We start from the raw sequence: 18,677 nt of genomic DNA, 5'->3' as shown, positions 1-18,677 counted from the left end.
GGCGAAAGGCTATTATTGCAGCACACATTGCCTGACATTGCCTCTAGGCCTGGCTCACTGTAATGTACCCAACACTACCTTTGGGCAATGGGGCTAGGGGAGGACAAGGAGCTTGCCTGTATTATTGCCATGGTGCCTGAACAAGAATAACTTTAGTAGCAGTGACTTCACCATTGTAATCAGAGCAAAGAGAATGGGGCTGGAACAGGATACGCACCCAGAGAAAGTCTCCTGCAGGAAGCTCTGCACCTCCTGAGTTCTTACAACTGCCAGATCTCCACCAGGGATCCCCTGGCAGAGCCTTCTCGCATCCTGCCAGGTTTCCTTGGCGTCGCTGAGCCAGTAGCAGTTCAGATTCTCTAAATGGATCCGTCCACCTTGAGAGCAACAGGATTCATCTAAAAATTAAGAACAGCAGCTGAGAAGGGTCCCCATGCTGCCAGAACTTCCGCTGTGAACCTTCCGGGCTCAGCCTGACACAGCACTCGCGGTAGAAGGCGAATCACATTCCCGAGAGCCTAGCACTGCCAGCTCCTCCAGCTGACGTAGCCCAAGGAGATAAGTTCTGGCACAGCCACATAGACTGAGGAAGGTTACCAGCCGCTTTGGTAGTGCATTCCCGCAGGTCCTTATTCCTCTCTGGAACACTTGGCCGGTGGAGCGTGTCAGGAGGTGGTAACTAACCCTCTTGGGCTTCCTTCCCCAGCACTATGACCTAGCACGTCACCATCTGTGGTGTAACATACGGCAAGGAGAGATCTGCACCATGGCATGAGCCTCTTCCACGCCCAACAACGCCCCCTCTGCAAAGGCAGCATCAAGGCCTGAAGGAGCATAGTGAGGATACCCCCCATAGCAGGAGCTCCCTTCCCTTCAACACCCCATTAGCTCTAGTTGTCCCAGTGCGGAGGCAGAAGGATCAAGAAGGGCCAGCGTTGATAATGCTCTGGCTCTCCCTCTCTGTTTGCACTCCAGAAGCAGATGGAGGCCTGGGATAAAGCTCTTCAGGTGACAAACCTACTTGCCTCACGGAGGAAGCAAAGGAACTGCAAACGGCTGCTCCAGAGGAACTATTCGGTTTGAGACAGGAACAGAAACCCAGAGCCTCACCTTGAGGTGCTGCCATCCAGCTGACCCTCAGGAGAAAACAGAATTGGGAGTAAAAGGACCTTTTTCTGTAAGGGAACTTTTGCAGCACATAAAATCCTGGGTTTAGGAGGAAGGAAAACTAAACGATAGTGAGTGTTACATCGAGTTGACATCTTTCACCCCATAGGATCCTAAAGCACTTTACAGATTTCAGATACAGGAATCACTTCAGCCACCACTGAAATGCAGCCACCTCTGGGGTGGAACATGGCTGCTGCTTAAAAGCACACAGGGGTAACTTAGGCAGGAAAGCTAGAATATCCAATGGAAACTGCCTGGGGAAGGTCATTGCATGAGCAGAAAACTACGCCAAGACACTGGGGCTTTAAATGGCTCTCTATGGTCAGTATTAGGTTTCATTATAAAAGAACCCTCAAATGTGGGGGCAATGGAAGCAGGCAGTAACCCAAAGGAGATATCCTGCGTTCAGGTTTGGAGGGAGTGAGCTGCTCTCTCTCTGCCCCCCCACTCCTATTTCTAGCCCGTCTGTGCAATTCCCCCACTTCCTCTGCTGTTTAACTCCTTCTGCTGTTAAGAACCCCGGAACTCATCTCCCATTTGCTGATGTCCCAGCCCAGACTCCAGGCTCTGCATTTTTCATGGCCAAAGCCCAAAGCCTTTTGTTCTCTTGTCCAAAGAGAACGTATTTAACTTGGAGAGAGCCAGGACAAGCAGGACTGGGGAGAAAATGGAATTTGGTATTTAAAGCGCTGCATCGTAAGGGGTAGGAGATGACGAGTGTGTTATTACCCCAGCGTCGGGAACCTAAGCAACGGTTGGCAGGCCTAAGCGCCAGCCTTCTGAGCCCCAACATCCCTCTGTTGAAAACACTTACCAGAGAATAAGAAAAATCCAATCCAATCAATGAGCCCGTCACAGTATCCAGCGTGGTTGCCGGAGAGCCAGCGAGCGCCCTGTCTGGCATTCCTGGGTCTCCTGGCAACAACCAAAATGCCCCTTCCACAGGAAGCCAAAGAAATCCATTGCCATGGCAACCCTAAACAAAGTTTGATCTGTTCCAGGCCCCCATCAATTCCTCCAGCAAGGGAGGAACCTCTCCTGGCTCCCCCGTCCCAAGGAGCGGCATCCGCAGGCTGCTGGCAGCGCTTTGGCTGGGCCGTTCTGATAGACCAAGCCCTATTGAAAAGTTTGCTACAGTGGGGTGGGGGGGGCACTTGGTTTGGATCCCCGCCCTCCCCGGTGGTTTCTGCTCCCTGTCTCCCACTCCTCCCTGACAAGAGTGGTATGGGATGGAGGGTGACTCGGACGCTTCTGCCTGCACCTATAAGACTAGGATCAAAAAATCCCCTCCACTGTCTGTTCTCCCAGGCACAGCGCCCTTCTCACCTTCAGGCAAATACAAAAATCACACTCCCACCTGCAACACACCCATTTCCTCCTCCCACACCCACTTTCTGCTCTGCATCTTCACTCGTGTTGTCCCTTGCATGTGAAAAGGTCTCCCATCTCGATCTGGGAAGCTGCATGGCCCCATCACCGCAGTGCACAAACACCTCATCTACAGTCACAAATTTCTCCCCACAGCAGCCCTGTGAGAGCCCAAGGAGCAGAGAGAGTAAGTGACAGGCCCAAGGTCACACAGGGAATTGGCGGCAGAGCCAGGAACTGAATGCAGGTCTCCTACAGCCCAGGCCACTGATTTAACCACAAGACTATCCTTTCTCTGGGTCCAGAGCCCTCGCTCTCCTCATTCCAATCCCTCCCCAAAGCCTTGTCCCTCAGGAAACCTTTCTGGGATGGTCTCCTCAGCATTCAGCTCTCTGTACTCTCCCCTTACTGGACGGTTGCCCTGTACTTGGTCTGGTCTGTGTTGCCTCCTCAAGGCAGAAATGGGGGGTGAAATCCCAGCGTCGCCAAAGTCAACAGCAAAAGTTTCATTGAGGCCAACAGGGCCAGGATTTCACTCTGTCTTTTCCGTGCATCTCCAGCACTATATAAATAATGCACCTGCAGGGCGCAGGGCATGGTCCCTCCTGCCCCATTCTCCAGGGGAGCGCTCTTCAAAACCCAGCCCCTCCAGCCCCACACAAACAGTCCGGACATCAGGAGGTTCCATGCAGCTGGGGTGCAGGGGGAGGACAGAGGAGTCCAGGTCAGTCTTTACTGCAGGCCTTGCAGCCACCAGGGATGCCCCAGTTGACAGATTGCTACTTTGGGCTCGCTCAGCCTAGTGCTGACGCTATATGTGTGTTCACGTCTCCTGGTGCGATGCTGAGTCTTCTCATTCCCATTCCCCCACACTAGCTCTGGGAGCAAAAAGCCAGCTCCCTGGGGTAGGATAGCAGCACTGACTGCCCCAACGCCACAGGCTCAGCTGCTCCTGGCCTGGGAACATGGCACAGGCCCCAGACAAGATAGAGCAACCTGTGGACCTGCCTCCCCTGCCTCACTCCAGACACACTCAGCACAGCTCCCTTGCCCCATACCAGGCATAAGGACAAAGCATTATCTTCCAGGGCAGGCTTCCCTCACCTCATACTGGCTATAGGGACTGGGCAGCGTCTCCCCTTGCCCCATCCCGACACCCCTGGGCATGGAGAGTCAGCTCAGCTTGCTTCCTAGAGGAATGGTGCGCCAGTTCCTCCTCTGGGCACACTACACGCCTGGGACATCCCCCAGGACTCTCTGGGGTGACGAAGCCTGGGGAGAGGGAATCCAGCCAGAGCTGTATTAACACAGCAAGTAGGTCACAGTGGCAGCGAACACCCCAAACTCTACACTCCTAGGGCCAGGTAGTGGCATGTTGGGGGGCAGGGAAAGGTTCGGAGGTTTGAGCTTCTGTTGCTGAGATGGAGGACCAGCTGCAGCCCTGGTGTAAGCAGATGCAGCTTCCCACGGACATTGATGGGAGCTGCGTCTGCTTACGCCAGGGCTGAATTTGGCCCTAGTCTGCCTCCAGAGAAAAACGTCCTGATGGGTCCTGGGCAGGACACAACAGGAGCTGAAGCCACTGTACAACTAGCTCTAGTCACCTGGGTTTCACTCCACACACATGACCAAGCCTGTCCTCTCTGTTTCCTTCCGCTCCGGGAAGGACCTGCTGGGATAAGGTGACTAGATACTCTGTTTCCTCAAGCCTCACTAACCTTCTGCCCCAGGGGCCTGGCATCAGCATCCGCCATGGAGCTGCCATCACAAGAATACAAAAGCAAACACACACATGCTGGCTAAGTTCCCTCTAAGCTGCGCGGCCCCGCAGCTCTCTATTAAGCCCCTTGCAGGATCTCAGGGCTGCGGCGGGGAGAGACGCCTCTCCCCCAGTGCGGACCTGCCCTGGACTTGCCGCCATCGGGGAAGAGGAGTCCCTCTCCCGGCCTGGCCCAGACCCACCGGAGCTGCCGGGGAGAGGAGCCCCTCCCTCGGCACAGCTCAGCCCCACCGGAGCTGCGGCTGGGGATAGGCGCCTCTTCTCCGGCCCTGAGCTGCTGCAGTGAGAGAGGGCTGGGGGCGGTGGGGTGGGGGGTCCTCACTCCCCACCACAGCCTGCACCCCCAAATTGCTCATCCCTGGCCACACCCCAGAGCCCACACCGCTCACACCCCAACCCTCTGCCCCAGCCCTGAGCCCCCTCCCGCACTCTGCATCCCTCATTCCTGGCCCCAACTCAGAGCCTGCACCCCTCGCCAGAGCCCTCATCCCCCACACCCCAACCCTCTACCCCAGCACTGAGCCCCCCCACACTCCAAACCCCTCCGCCCCACCCCCACCACATGAATTTTGTTATGTGCACCAATATGAAGGTGTTGTGTCGCACATCACCTCCATATTGGTGCACATAACGAAATTCATTCCGCACATGGACATAAACAATTAGAGGGAACACTGGGAACTTGTCTTGCAAAGCACACAGAGCCAGAAAGCCCAGGGCACCTGAGCATTCAGCATGTCCAGCGCCAGAGTCCCTGTCCCAGGGACACTACAATGGGATGATCTAGTAGTAAATGTGAAGTACATTGGCCAGGTATATCAATTATCTATACAATGGGCTTGCACCAATGGCTTGCTCCATAGTCCTAACCTATGCCGCTGGGCATGACCAAGAACCTAGAGAATGCCCATAGCCTAGTGCCAAAGGCATGGCCAGAAGCCCATCACCAAGGCAAGAGCCCAGTGCAGTATCGACAACTGACTGCATGGAGCTGCTCTCCCAGTGGGAAGAGTTACTGCAAACCAGAAAGAAGAGGGGTCAGTGCTCAACCATTACAAGGAAGACTCAGGCAACAAAGAGGTGCTCAGAGCCTTCCATGGCTTCGGCTGCATAGCCAGACATTTGCCAGCTACTACTGAGCTGTTGCGAACCAAGAGCTTAGAGCATTTCAAAAAGAGAGTAGGTGGAAGATTAAGAAGCCACCTGCAATTGTACAAGCTGAAGACTCCGATCTCATAGGCTATCCCCCTTTGCAAAAGTAATGCACAATCAAGTGCATTGTTAAGGGTTCCTCTCTTCCTCTGAATCACCCAGCATTGGCCACTCTTGAAGAGAGGATATGGGAGTCACTGAACTATCGGTCTGCTCCCCGAGGGCTGAGAGCGGACACCATATGGGCATCACCTTCTGCAATTCCACAGAGACCCTATTGTCTCAGCCTGGCTGCTCATGCTGCCTCTTACAGGCTGCACGCGCAAGATGTCCTCAGTCACTCTGGTTTTACGGAGAAGGAGAACATAAGGGGCTGAGGTCCAAGACGCTGCAGGGCAGAATTCGACTACAGGAGACCACACGGCAAAGTCAATCCAAGCTCTCGCGTTCTCCTTTCCGTTTGCTTCAATATGAACCAACATTTAAGCTTAAACATGCCAGGTGCCATTGCCCAGATGCCCCTTGAGAGCTGCTGAGCATACCAGAGAGTCACCACTGCACTCTGCTGCGAACCCAGCTGAGCAGCAATAGACCCTGCACAACAGAGATTCTGCCCCAGCAGGGAAGTGCTGTCCTCTCACCTCCCCACCACTCACCGCTGGGGACCTTTGCCCTACCCACTCACCACAGACAAGGCCCCAGGTACCAGCAGTCCCTCTGTCCAGCAGGAGGAGGAGCAGCCAGCCTAGCTGCAAGCCCTGGCTCAGCATCACCCCTGCCATGCAGCTCCGCAGGGTACCACAGTCTCCGAGAGAAGGATCCACACAAGGGCCATGGAAATGACCTGTCAGTCTAGGGTTTCCTACTAAGCCCATCACAGTGGCATCTGGGCTAAGGCAATGCTGAGCTGCATTCTCTCTCTCTCTGTGAGAATTACCCCTTCGATGTCCCTCTGAACCTCTTCTCGCTCTGTCTGTGTCCCCGGTGCTGTAAGCTCTCTCTCCTTATTGACTTTGCTGTCTTCTGCAGTACGTTGATCGCTTTTATAGGGCTTTACTCGGCAGCTATTTTTTTAAACCTTTTCTTTGTGGCTGCTACAAGTCTCCCTGGATACGCAGCTGTAGCCCTCCCTTCTCTAAAGGTCTGCGTGGCGGGAGCTTTCCTCACACAGACAGGCAGCTGGTTTTAACCTGATCCTCTTCCTACCCCCCTCTCCCTGTACAGCAGTGCCCACCAGGTCGCCTCCACTGCTTCCCTGACTCGCTGAGACCAGGGCACTCCCTCAGCCATTCCTCTCTGCTCCCTGGGATCGCAGCACCCCTCTCCAAGCTGTCTCTGTCTGCCTCCTGCACCTGTTGCTCAGAGCACAGCACCCCTGGGCCTTCAGGATGTACCTGGCATTTCCCCATCTCCTGAGACTGACCCTTCACAGACTGCCCTGCCACGCCTCCTCCAGACTGTGCTGTCCTGAACCTGCTTTTATGCCCTCTCCAGGCTGCCCTGCGGGGCCTTGTGCTCCTGCTGTTGTCTTCTCCTTTTTGTAGTGCGCGACCTGGGGCAGAAGGGAAGGGAGCAGGAAGGACAGGGTCACAACCTGCCATTCTTCCTCCAATACCCAGCACTGCCACATGCCATGGAAGTTCCCCGACCAGTTCCCCATCTCAGGGGGGAAAAACCAACACCGATACCAAATAAACGCCTTGCAATAGCTCACCCAGAGTCTCTTGTCCACTTGGCATCTTCATCCTCCAGAGGACGGAGAGGTCAGTGCCCTGCTGGGTGTGGATCCCGATGTTGATGCTCTCTCCTCTCCCCACTGCCCTGGGGCACTCGATGCCCACCGGCCCCACAGGCAGGATCACACTGACCGCAGCTCTATGTAGCAGGGACCTCTCCCCAACCTGAGCCCTGACTGTCACCACATAGATGCCAGGGAGGGCATACATATGCTGAGCTCTCTGGCTGCTGCTGGAGAACTGCTCCCCTCCATCTCCAAAGTCCCAGGTGTACAGGGTCCCAGGCAGCAGGGTCTCAGCAGTGAATTCAATCACCTCATGGAGACTGTAATGGGTCCGAGCAGAGAACGAGAGGCTCACCTGACAGAGGGGAAAGAGGGAATCAGAAGCAGAACTACATGGGTATTGATAACAATCACATCTCCGATCCCCATCCCCCAGCATGCCATGGGAAGACCCTTTTCCATCTCTCTCACTCCCACAGCCTCTCTGCCCCACACTGGATGGGGCCTGTCTCCAACCCCTCTGTCAGGTGGGGGCTCCATCCAACACCCTAAACCCCCATCTGGAGCTCCCGCTAGTCACCTTTCCTTCTACTCTCCGAGAGTAGAAGGTGCCATAAGCCCACCTCCAGCAAGCACATGCTCCAGCTGAAAACTTCTCCCAGTGCCAGTTGTCGCAGAGCAGCAGCCTGTCCCCACTGGCTGGGGAGGAGAAATACTTCACACTCCAGGTCTGTCTACCCAACAAAAGCCGCACATGGGCTAGCCTACCAAAGCTAGCTTGGGTAACAAAAGCAGGGAAGTCAGCGCAGCTCGGGTCCAGTGCGGGTCAGACACACCTGGCACAGACCCTGGGTACATCCTCAGCTCCCAAGCCCGCGCCGCACTATCTTCACTGCTGTTGGTACCTGTGCCGGCTGGATTCAAGCTAGCTCAGGCAGACCAGCCCCCACACCGCTTTTGCTGGGTAGATATACCCTCGGACGAGACACAATCCTAACTCATGGTGCGGTTACCTGGACAGGGTACACGGCATGGACAACCGTTCTATTGCACGCTTGGCTCGGGATTTCATTGGAGCACACTTTCCCACAGTCCACGGGCCCTCTGCTGCCTAGTGACCCACACAGGCAGCGGTCCTCCAAGTCCAGGCCATAATGGGTGTGCGCCTTTTGAGAGCAGAGCGTGTGGCAAGAGGCCTGACTCTGCGTGCCGGGGTGGAGGTAGGAGTAGAGCAGGACTGTCTCTCTCCTGGTCTCTGGGTCTTTCACACAGGAGATAAAATCAGTGGCTGAAAGGGAAACCGAGCTAGGTGAACCCTTGGCTGGACTGTTATTAGAGAAGGTGTAGAGAGCTCAACAAGGCGATGAGCTCAGATCACACAAAGAAATTTGAGCCCAAATGCAAACCCTACACAGAGGCGCTAACCAAAACTGCAAAGGCGAGCTAATTGCAAAGGCTTTGCTGGAAACCGATCCCTGGTTCTCCACTGCCTGGAACTTTGGGTCACCCTTTACACCTGCTCAGAGTGGGGGTGAATTGCTCCCACTTGGCGAACTTGGCTTTAGTGGCTTTTTGCACCTAGTATCTACATCTGTGCCAGGGAGCGAAGAACACCACGAAGTGCCAGCACTGGTGAATCAGGCCTGCTGCCATTCCCTTGAACTCCAGATAGGCCCATTCCAAACCCCGGCCACCCCTGGACTTCAAGGGGTTAGAATTCCTGGTGAGGGGTTGGATCCTGTGGCTCAGGGCCATCTTTTGCAAACCACTGGGTCCCCTCCTTTCAAACTTCCTCTAAAAGTTCCTTTCTGGGTTGAAAAGTCTCACGCTTCCTTTTATTCCAAAGAGAAAAGGAGTACTTGTGGCACCTTAGAGACTAACCAATTTATTTGAGCATAAGCTTTTGTGAGCTCCAGCTCACTTCAGCGGATGCATACTGTGGAAAGTTTAGAAGATCTTATTATATACACACAAAGCATGAAAAAAATACCTCCTCCCACCCCACTCTCCTGCTGCTAATAGCTTATCTAAAGTGATCACTCTCCTTACAATGTGTATGATTGTAATGATTACACATTGTAAGGAGAGTGATCACTTTAGATAAGCTATTACCAGCAGGAGAGTGGGGTGGGAGGAGGTATTTTTTCATGCTTTGTGTGTATATAATAAGATCTTCTAAACTTTCCACAGTATGCATCCGCTGAAGTGAGCTGGAGCTCACAAAAGCTTATGCTCAAATAAATTGGTTAGTCTCTAAGGTGCCACAAGTACTCCTTTTCTTTTTGCGAATACAGACTAACACGGCTGTTACTCTGAAACCTGTCTTTATTCCAAAGGTGATTTTTCTTTTAAAGTTTCAGCAAACTCTGGTGAGCTGTTCTTTAGTTTACATCACACTGGCCATGGACTTGCTGCCCCCTTTGGCAGGTTTGGGAAAATCAGCTCGCCTCTTGGGCATAACTCCGCAACTGCACAGGCCCTTTGATGTGTTAGTCTCCGAATTCCCTCTCGCCCCTTTCCTGTTGACATTCATAGACCCCGTCAAAGGGTGAAATCCTGGCTCCACAGCAAAACTCCTGGTGATGTAGGAGGAGCCAGGACTTCGCCCTACATTTATTATAAGCCACCCCTCATCACACAACGCTTTGCACATGGAGTTGGCTTCCAGCAGCTAGGCTATCTGGGACCTTACGTGACCTCCTTTTGGGTCACCTCTTCTTTCTTTAACCCTGAAGCAGTTTTTTGATCTGACCCTTCTTACTCTCACCCAGTTTCTCTATCCCATCTAGATCCTCCTGGTCTGACCCAGCTTTCCCTGTGGATTCTCTCCCCTGCATCCTCCCCGTTACTCTTCTCCAGCTCCCCTCTTGGTCTCAATCAGCAGTATCCTGTGTCTGCATCACTCCCCCAGGCCAGCTTGCTGAGCCACGCCCTGCAGTGCTTTGCTCTGTGATTTTGCTTTGCCGCACAGTCTGGATATCTGTGCTTGGCTGATAGAGGGGTGGTCGCTATGGGAAGGGGCATCCTGACCTCACATCGGGAAAACTCCCAGAGTCTTTCCAAAAGGGGAACAGACCAGAGACAGACGAAGCGTCCCTAGAGCTGGACTGATGAGAGCCAGAACACTTTCGCAGCCTGTGAGTTACACAGCTCTTGGTTTTCTCAGGTGCAGCCAGAGAGTCCAGAGATACAAAGGAGGTGCTGGATGAAGGCAGTTCCCTCACTACCACTGAGCACCAGAGGGGACAGTCAAAACACTGTTTATCTGAGGAATTCCTCCACCCCCCTACATATTCATAACACATGCTTGGGATGCTCTGTCGGACTCGCATGGGCTGGGGTTGTGGGGGGGCAGACACCTCGCAGATTTGTTCCATGCTTGGAATTCCATCCCGCATCTGAGATCTTCCTCCCCGCCCAGCCCTTCCTCTCCATCAGCGCAGGGGGTGCCATGGGGGTGGTGGGGTCACTCACCACAGGTCAGAGCTGAGAAATCCGCCCTCAGTAGCCCGATGCTGCTGAAGGCTGCTGGCTGGAAGCAATGGAGCAGCTCCGCATCGTGCACGAGTGCCGGGCCCTTCTCTCGCACCCAGGCCCCGAGCCAGCGCAAGGTGCAGCTACACACGAGGCTGTTAGAGACGAGCTTGCTGTGGAAGGAGAGGGGAGGGCAGTGAGGACGGAGGTCGGGGACCTCGAAACACTTCCCTCTGTTTGTGCAGAGAGCCCCACCCCCAAAATGGGAGAAATAAGCTCATGATACCAAAATCGGGGGGGGGAGGGTCAGAGGGATACAGGGATGGAGAGAGGAGGGACAGGAACAAATGCACCCAAGACAGGGTGACAGAAGAAACAGAGACAGGTAGAGAAAGGTCTGAGGGAAGGCACATCACCGTACAGCGACTGCAGTCTGCCCAGGTGGCGGAAGGCTCCTTCCTCTATGGTGTGGATACAGTTATAGCTCAAATCCCTGCCAAGGAGAGACCAGAGAGGAGACCCGGGTGAGGAAGGAGAGACAGCTCTGGGCCCAGATTCACCCTCAGGAGGGAGCAGCTGCCGCTGGGGGATGGTGCTGGAAAGCTCGGGGCTAGCACGCAACGGGCAATGGGCTGCTGCAGAGCTCAAAAGAAGCATGGCTCCTGGATACTGTCACCCGCACCACAGCCAGCAAGCTTTAGGAGGGGCTCCCCCCATGCCCAGCTGCAGATGCTGGTAGCATCAGCCTCGTGGGCTGTCGAGCCTCTGGCTGAGAACATTGCCAGTGGCCCTTTCTTGCCACCAAAAATCAGATTGTGAACTGAGTGATGCAAGCCAAAGGGGAAGGGGTTGGGCCTCTGGCTAGGGAGTTACTTACAGCACCTGGAGGCTGGGGTATCCAGCAAGCTCCTCTGCTCGGACTTTGCTCAGGTGGTTGTGGGACAGGTCCCTGCATTGAAAGCAAAGAGTTATTTGCACCCAGCGTAGGCCCTCGCACTGCTCCATAGCGACAACTGGCTGTACGAAACGTTCACAGGGAAACCCCGAACCACATGCCCCTCACCCAAGAGGCTACTCGCTCTAATAGCTTAAGTGCCAGATGGGGGGTTGGGAGGCTGGGGGAACCTGATCACTGCTCTGCCACTGACTTGCCATGAGGCCTTGGGCAGGTCGTTTAATTTGACTGTGCCTCCATTTTGACTGGGGATCGAAAAACCTGCCCTGGGTTCTCAGCAACTACCACATGGACACGAGGGGGTTGGGACGCCTGCTCTGGGTTCTCCAGGACTCTGAGCCTGCGTTTTAATCCAATCCAGAAGCCACCCCATGAAGGGAACCTCAGGAATGTGCTTAATTATCCTCCATGCATGTTTCCCCAAGAAGCCACTGTCTAAGTGCTTCTGCCGTGAGATTTCGGGCTCTGCCAGGTTCCTCGCTGGTATGTTGGGCAGGGGCAGCAAGGGGTGGGGGTTGCTTATCGCAGCATAGCTGGATGTTTTAATAAAGTCAACATTCCTTTGCAGCAAACATCCACCCCCTGCTGCTGGGAGACTCTTCCCTCAGAATCCACAAGGAGAATGTGGGGGGTGGGGAGAAGCCATGGTTACATTGGGGGGAAATGAAAGCTCCTCACCCTTCAATCATCAGGCCTCAGGTACTTGCAGTGGCTGCAAAAGGGCCCTCCAGGGTCGCTCTCTCTGGGGGTCCCTGCAGTGGAACCAATCAGGTTCCACTGGGAGGAGGCAGGGGTCTGTGCCAGCATGTTATTGGGCTTGTACTGGAGCATGCAGACTGGCAATATTCAGACCTGGGTCTCCAACAGACCCTAGTCCAGTGGGGAAGATCTGAGCTGTTGGTCTGGCCCGTTATAAGGAGGAGCTCTTTGCAATCTGGCTTCAGACATCAAATTCCCCCATCCTGCACTTTGGGGGCGCTTGGATCTAGGGTTTTGGATGTCCCCCCCCCTTGGTTAAAGGCTGCACTGGAGGGAGTTTTAATGGGAAACCCCTTGAGGCAAGAGGGGAGCTCACATTAGAAGGTCATTCGGTGAGGTAAGGCCAACTCGACTGGATGGAGAGGAACCCTCTGGCAGGACCATCTCCATGCCAAGGCATTGCAGGCCTGCCCAGCCACCATCTTCAGGGTGATGGTAACCAGGGCTGCCCAAGTGACCAGCCCCCAGTCTACTGCAGCCAGTAGGGATACGAACAGCCTGTTCTGTTGTCCCAGGAGACAGCTTTGTGCCTGCAAACTGTGGGTGATCGGGCCTCATTGCCATGGTGATTGATGGGAACGAGGAGATAAATATTGATTTATGGGTTTCATCCAGCCACGTTGACACAGCCTGAGGTGCCAATGCGTCTGGAGGGCCATTGGCTGGAGCTCCTTAGGGACGCTTGTCACAGAACCATCTCTTCTGACAGGGCCCCCCAGAGGCACATACCTTCTCCATGGTAGCCCTTTTCTAAACCAACCCCTCCCTTCCCTTCAGCCACTGGAGGCAGGAAGTGCCAGACCCTGGTAAGAAATAAAGAAAGGCTCCAGCCTTCTGTAGCACCTGTGCATCAGGACATGTTACGGAAGGCTCACAACCCCTCCTGGGGAGCTATATAACATTCAGGGAAACTGAGGCACAGCACAGTTAAGTGGCATGCCTGAAGCGAGGCAGTGGCTGAGTCAAGAATAGAACCCAGATCTCTTGTCCAGCAGTTTGGGGCTCAGACTAGGCTATACTCCCTGCTTTAAATTAAGGACCATCCTTCCCTTGAAATTACCCTGCCTTTGAGGTTTGTTTGCCAACTAATATGCATCAATGAGGGCAAGGTCTCTCAGGATGGGGAACTGAGCGAGCCATTCAGAGACGCTGACTTGGGCCTGTCTGCTGAAAAACTAAATTGATCCGGAAAGCAGTTTCATTTGCAACAATGTTAACGAAACCAGCTTACTGCAGAGCCCTTGCCCTCCAGAGAGCATGCAATGAGAACTGTGATCGAAATCAACACGGTCGCCAACCTGCACGTGTGGACGCCGGTCATCTGGCTCGCTTTAAACTGGTATCGTGAATGTGGGTGCAATGTCCTTGGGACGCTGCCGTCACTTTATCCTACTCTAGCAGCTCAGACGAGCACAGCTGCCATTAAAGAATAATCACTAAAGATTAACACTGTGTACTTATACAGCATGTTCCTCCCAGCAATCTCCACGTACTTTATAAGGGTGGGTGACGCATTATTATTCCTGTTTTACAGCTATGGGAGCTGAGGCACACAGGAGTTGTGATTTGCTCAAGGTCACTGAATCAGTAGAAGGGATGGGCCTACAAACCAGGTTTCCCGAGTCCCAGTCCCATGTTCTGACCATTAGGCCCCAGTGCCTGGGAGGGCATCCTTGGGTCAAGGGCTGACATCCTGGTGCAGGCACCTGGGATTCTTTGTGCAATGCAGTAATTCCCTGACTGCCTCTGAGAGGGGTCTGAGAATGCAGCATCTGCCTGGGGTGGGGGTGGGGGTGGGGGAGCGTCAGGAGAGGTGTCTAAAGCACTGCTTTCAGAGTAACAGCCGTGTTAGTCTGTATTCACAAAAAGAAAAGGAGGACTTGTGGCACCTTAGAGACTAACCAATTTATTTGAGCAAAAGCTTTCGTGAGCTACAGCTCACTTCATCGGATGCATCACGACAGCTTATGCTCAAATAAATTGGTTAGTCTCTAAGGTGCCACAAGTCCTCCTTTTCTTAAAGCACTGCTGTCTCCCTGAGATCCTGCAGGCCCTTTCCCCAGAGTTCAAAGGCCGAAGGGAGCCAGAGGAGGAGTGCACATTCCTTGGCAGGCCCCCAGGATCAGCTGGGCAGCACCCTGGGATTTCATTAACATTCCATCAAAGCAGCCTCCCCCAGGACAGGCGCTGCCCTGCCTCGTGGGGCCAGCACTGCAGAGCACCTGTAAACACACTGCAGCCCTCTCCCTGCGTGGGCGGTTCCTCCCCTCCCAAGAGCACAGGCTGGAGACACAGCCCCTCCAAAAAGGTACTCACAGAATGGTCACTCTCCAGGAGCAGGGCTCTCCCGGAGGAACCTCTGCCAGCCCCGAGCGAGAACAGTTCACTGCCAGGGAAGTGCAGACACAGCTGGCTAGGCACGGAGTGGCTTCTTCCAGCGCTGGGCTCTCTTCGCTCCCCCTGCTGCACCTGGCTCCGGCTGCTGTGGACATCCTCTTCCCACCTCCAAGCCCCTCCGCTCCCGCCCCGTCTGAGGCCTGGGTCCTTGCCCCTTCCTTGTTGTAGGCTAAACCCCTGTCATTGCCTGTCCCTGAATCTGTCCTGCACCGTCCAGCACCCCATTGCTTTGGAGGTGCTGCCTTCAGCCCCATCATTGCTGGTTTTACTGCTGGGGCCCCCTCAGCTTTGGGCCCAGTGCTGAGGCTGCATAGCAACAGCGCCCCACAGAGGAGAGCAGTGGAACTGCAGGCACCCCCACAGGCAGACTGACGCACCTGCTTTGCCCAGGAAGGGCAGAGCGCTTTGGCCTCCATGACCAGCCCTGAGAGGCCAGTTGTTAAAGAAAAGCTGTTGATTCTCCCCTTGCAAACAGGTCCAACTGTACAGCGCTGGCATTAAAGTGACAGCACCAGGAAAACAAACCAACCCCCTTCTGCTGCATTTACATTGCAGCCCAGAGCTCAGGAGAGAAACTGGCTAAAAAACAGAAGTGATCCTGACTAGTTTGATTTTTCAGACTCTAGAGAAAAAGGAAAAAAGGGGGGCGACAGGAAATGCATGTTCCTCTCAGCCTTGGTAACCTGAGGTGTTAGAAATAACAAAGAAGGGGGAATCGGAGTTGAGAAAAATATATATATGAATTTGTAGGCGGGCAGCACTGTGACTAGTTCATTACAGACCATGGCGGCACCTCGTATCATGGTAGTGCTGAGCGATCCAGGCCCTTGATGCCGGGTGATGTACGCTCACAAAAAATCCCTTTCATAGGGAGTTAATCATTCAATAATAAAGCAAGACACAGCAAACAGGCGGTGCAGAGACAATTATGAGCAGCGTGAAATGCCTCAGGCAGTGAGCACTTGCTGCCTAGCCACTGGCACTTCCTACATGAATCTCACTTACTTCTCTGATCCATAAGCTGCCCCCGCCCCCCAGCCCTCTCACCCCACTTCACCACTGCAGAGATTTTTTGTAACAGCAGAGGCAGGCAGTGGCACCTGCCTCCTGTTACTGACACCTTGCTCCTTCTTGCAAGAAAACCTTGCAGTATGTCAGCGAGTGAGCTCGGCAGACCCAGCAGGAAGAAACAAAACGGAACAGCGGTTGTCAAAACAAAGACAGAGTGCGTCAACACAGATGATTTGCTATCGTGTTTGTTTGCTTGCTCACTAATTTGCAAAACGTATCAATTCCCCAGGGATTTGCCCAGTCACGCATGTGAACTAGGGAGGTTCTGTTGCATATCCCTAACCCCGTTCACCATATCCTCAGTCCTATGGCACCTGCCTGAAACCCTTCATCTTCTCCTGTGCTTCCTCCACCTGAGACACCCAGGACCCTTGTCAACCGCCTCAAGATTCTCTCGACCCAGTAGCACCTTCCCCCCACCTTCCTTGCTCCTGTCGTCCACGCTCCCCCACTAGCATGATCTCCATCCAGAGAGCATTGCGTGCCTACCGGGGAAGTTGCCAAACACTGGAAAGGCGGCCTCAAAAGAGTTAAAAAAACCCATCCTGGTGTCTCCTGGTTGAGGTGGGTCAAGGGAGCTGATCTGGTGGCTCTGGCATTTGCAGCTGGCCCTGGGAACAGTTTGGGATTCCTCAAGGTGGTGTTGCTATTGTGCCCTTTGTTTCCACCCTGGAGCTCAGCAGCAATTCAGTGCAGTGTCTGGGGCCAAGAGTTCTCTAAGCACAACCGCTGGCTGATTTCTCTCTCTATTCCCCCCCACCCCATGCACAGAGCAGGGGCCCCTGAGAAACTCACATGTGCTTTGTCCACCAGCTCCTTCCTGCTACCTCACCAGCAATAGTGACGAGAGAAATCTTCCCTCTAAGCCTTCAGCTGTAGTGAGTAAATAAATAATTCCCCAAATGCCTAGTGAGCAGAAGAGTGCCGAAGTCAGCAGGTTTGGAGAGCAGATCTGAATGGAGAGATTTGCTCCGTGTATGGAAATATGATCTGTGAAATCCGAGGTCTTGAGCAACAGCTACCTGCCCGCCGCAGAATCCGCTTCCACTGGTCACTAGCTCAGTCATTTTCCAGGGGGGAGGGTATTGCCCTATGCAGCCGTGACCTGACCCCCTGCAAAGCTTTTACACAACAAAATAGGCTTTTCTCCCAGGGCTGCTGTTTATTTGTGGATGCCCCCAGTCATCCGTGCCTCTATTTCCGACCTGGTGGCACCTTAACGGAGAACAACACTCATTTAACCAGCAGGCCCTTGTTCTTGTCCATTGTCACAGCAGTGGTCTTCACCCCTGGGATCTTTGGGAGAGCTGCTTGCAAGCAGCCTCTGGGGACAGATAAAAGATCCAGACTCAGGAGGAAATCCATCATCCCTGGAGCTGGGCTGCTGGATCCATGGAGCTGGGCTGCACGGCAGCTGTGGCATGGCTCTTGCCTGAGGTCCTGGGTTCAAATGCCAGCAGAACCCTCCATGAGGCAGCCTAAAATTACAGCCCTGGATCTGTGGGTGTGAGGGCAGGGGTATTGCAGGGGAGGAAAGGGCAGACAGCTGTGGACTGCAGGGCCTAGCTCAGGAAGGTGTGGATGTCTGAGCCTGCTTCTCAGTTCAATTCATTAGAATTTATGGACAGAATGAAGACCTGTCGAGCCCTGCTATTATTACAAGCACGCCCCACTTCTGATCAATGACATGGTTGCAGGGTGTTCCTGATTTCTAAAGTGTTTCCATTATTTGTCTGGATTCCCCAAATGGCTCAAAGGGAGGCATGTATTCTGCCTTGCAGATTACTTTGGCTGTTTGCTTGCATCACACACTTGCTCCTCTTCCCCAGCTGCTCCCTGGAAGGTTATTGAAATAACCCCCTGCTGCCATTACCACACCAGGAGTATTTCATTTCCCTGGCACTCAGCTAGGCTAAAGCTGTAAAGAAGCCTCAAGTCAGAGTAGGGTGAAGAATGGCATGGTATGTCCATGGAATTTTTGCCCTGTTTTTCCGTCAAATGTTAATGAACATGGACATTCAAGTGTCTCTGCCCCCACCCCTTATACACAAGATCCCTGGCAATGAGTTCCACAGGTTGACCGTGTGCTGGATGAAGAAATGCTTCCGTTTAGTTTAAAACTGCTACCTATTGATTTCACTGGGTGACCCCTGGTTCATGTGTTACATGAAGGGGTAAATGACACTTATTCACTTTCTCCACCTCAGTCATGATCGTATATAGCCCTCTCTCTATCCTAGCCCCCCTCAGCCCTGCTCAATGCCCCAGAGGTAGCTCCTCAGAAAAGGGCCAGTCATTTTAAGGCAGGAAAGGATTTTTGCCCAGGGTTGTAAACTAGCTCTAATTGCACCTTTGTTGGTCTGTTTTTGCTTTCGGGACATTTAGGTTGGATATTAGGAAAAACTTTTTCACTAGAAGGGTGGTGAAACACTGGAATGTGTTACCTAGGGAGGTGGTGGAATCTCCTTCCTTAGAAGTTTTTAAGGTCAGGCTTGACAAAGCCTTGGCTGGGATGATTTAGTTGGGGATTGGTCCTGCTCTGAGCAGGAGGTTGGACTAGATGACCTCCTGAGGTCCCTTCCAACCCGGATATTCTAGGACACTGCCACTGTCATTTAAGGGTTTGTAAAGCTCTGGCTAGAAACAACACCCTGCTTTGGCTTCCTCTCCGACTGTCAGGTTTCCTTCACCTTAATAAGCTTTGTTCACCCACCCACTTAAATGTAACATGTGCATTTTAAAAGTATGCACCGATGCTTTTGGAAGACTAGCTAAATCTGCAGCTCTGGGCCAAAAGCATGAAGCAGAGA

General features: G+C 53.6%; 1 protein-coding gene across 1 annotated transcript in view; it reads right to left on the bottom strand.

Annotated features, from left to right (window-relative positions):
- LOC144274967 (polycystin-1-like) overlaps positions 1-15,212 on the bottom strand; it is a 58,408-nt gene extending 43,196 nt beyond the window's left edge. The window contains exons 1-7 of the mRNA XM_077834056.1: positions 14,716-15,212; positions 11,563-11,634; positions 11,107-11,178; positions 10,686-10,858; positions 8,225-8,499; positions 7,185-7,566; positions 218-398 (exon numbers count right to left, since the gene is read on the bottom strand). Coding sequence (XP_077690182.1) covers positions 218-398; positions 7,185-7,566; positions 8,225-8,499; positions 10,686-10,858; positions 11,107-11,178; positions 11,563-11,634; positions 14,716-15,212 — 1,652 coding nt within the window. The remainder of the gene's footprint in view (positions 1-217; positions 399-7,184; positions 7,567-8,224; positions 8,500-10,685; positions 10,859-11,106; positions 11,179-11,562; positions 11,635-14,715) is intronic.
- Positions 15,213-18,677: the final 3,465 nt, after the last annotated feature.

This window comes from Eretmochelys imbricata, chromosome 14 (genome assembly GCF_965152235.1).
Source record: "Eretmochelys imbricata isolate rEreImb1 chromosome 14, rEreImb1.hap1, whole genome shotgun sequence".
NCBI lineage: Eukaryota > Metazoa > Chordata > Testudines > Cheloniidae > Eretmochelys > Eretmochelys imbricata.
The sequence above is the reverse complement of the archived record's forward strand: the minus strand, read 5'-3'. Positions and strand labels throughout refer to the sequence as shown.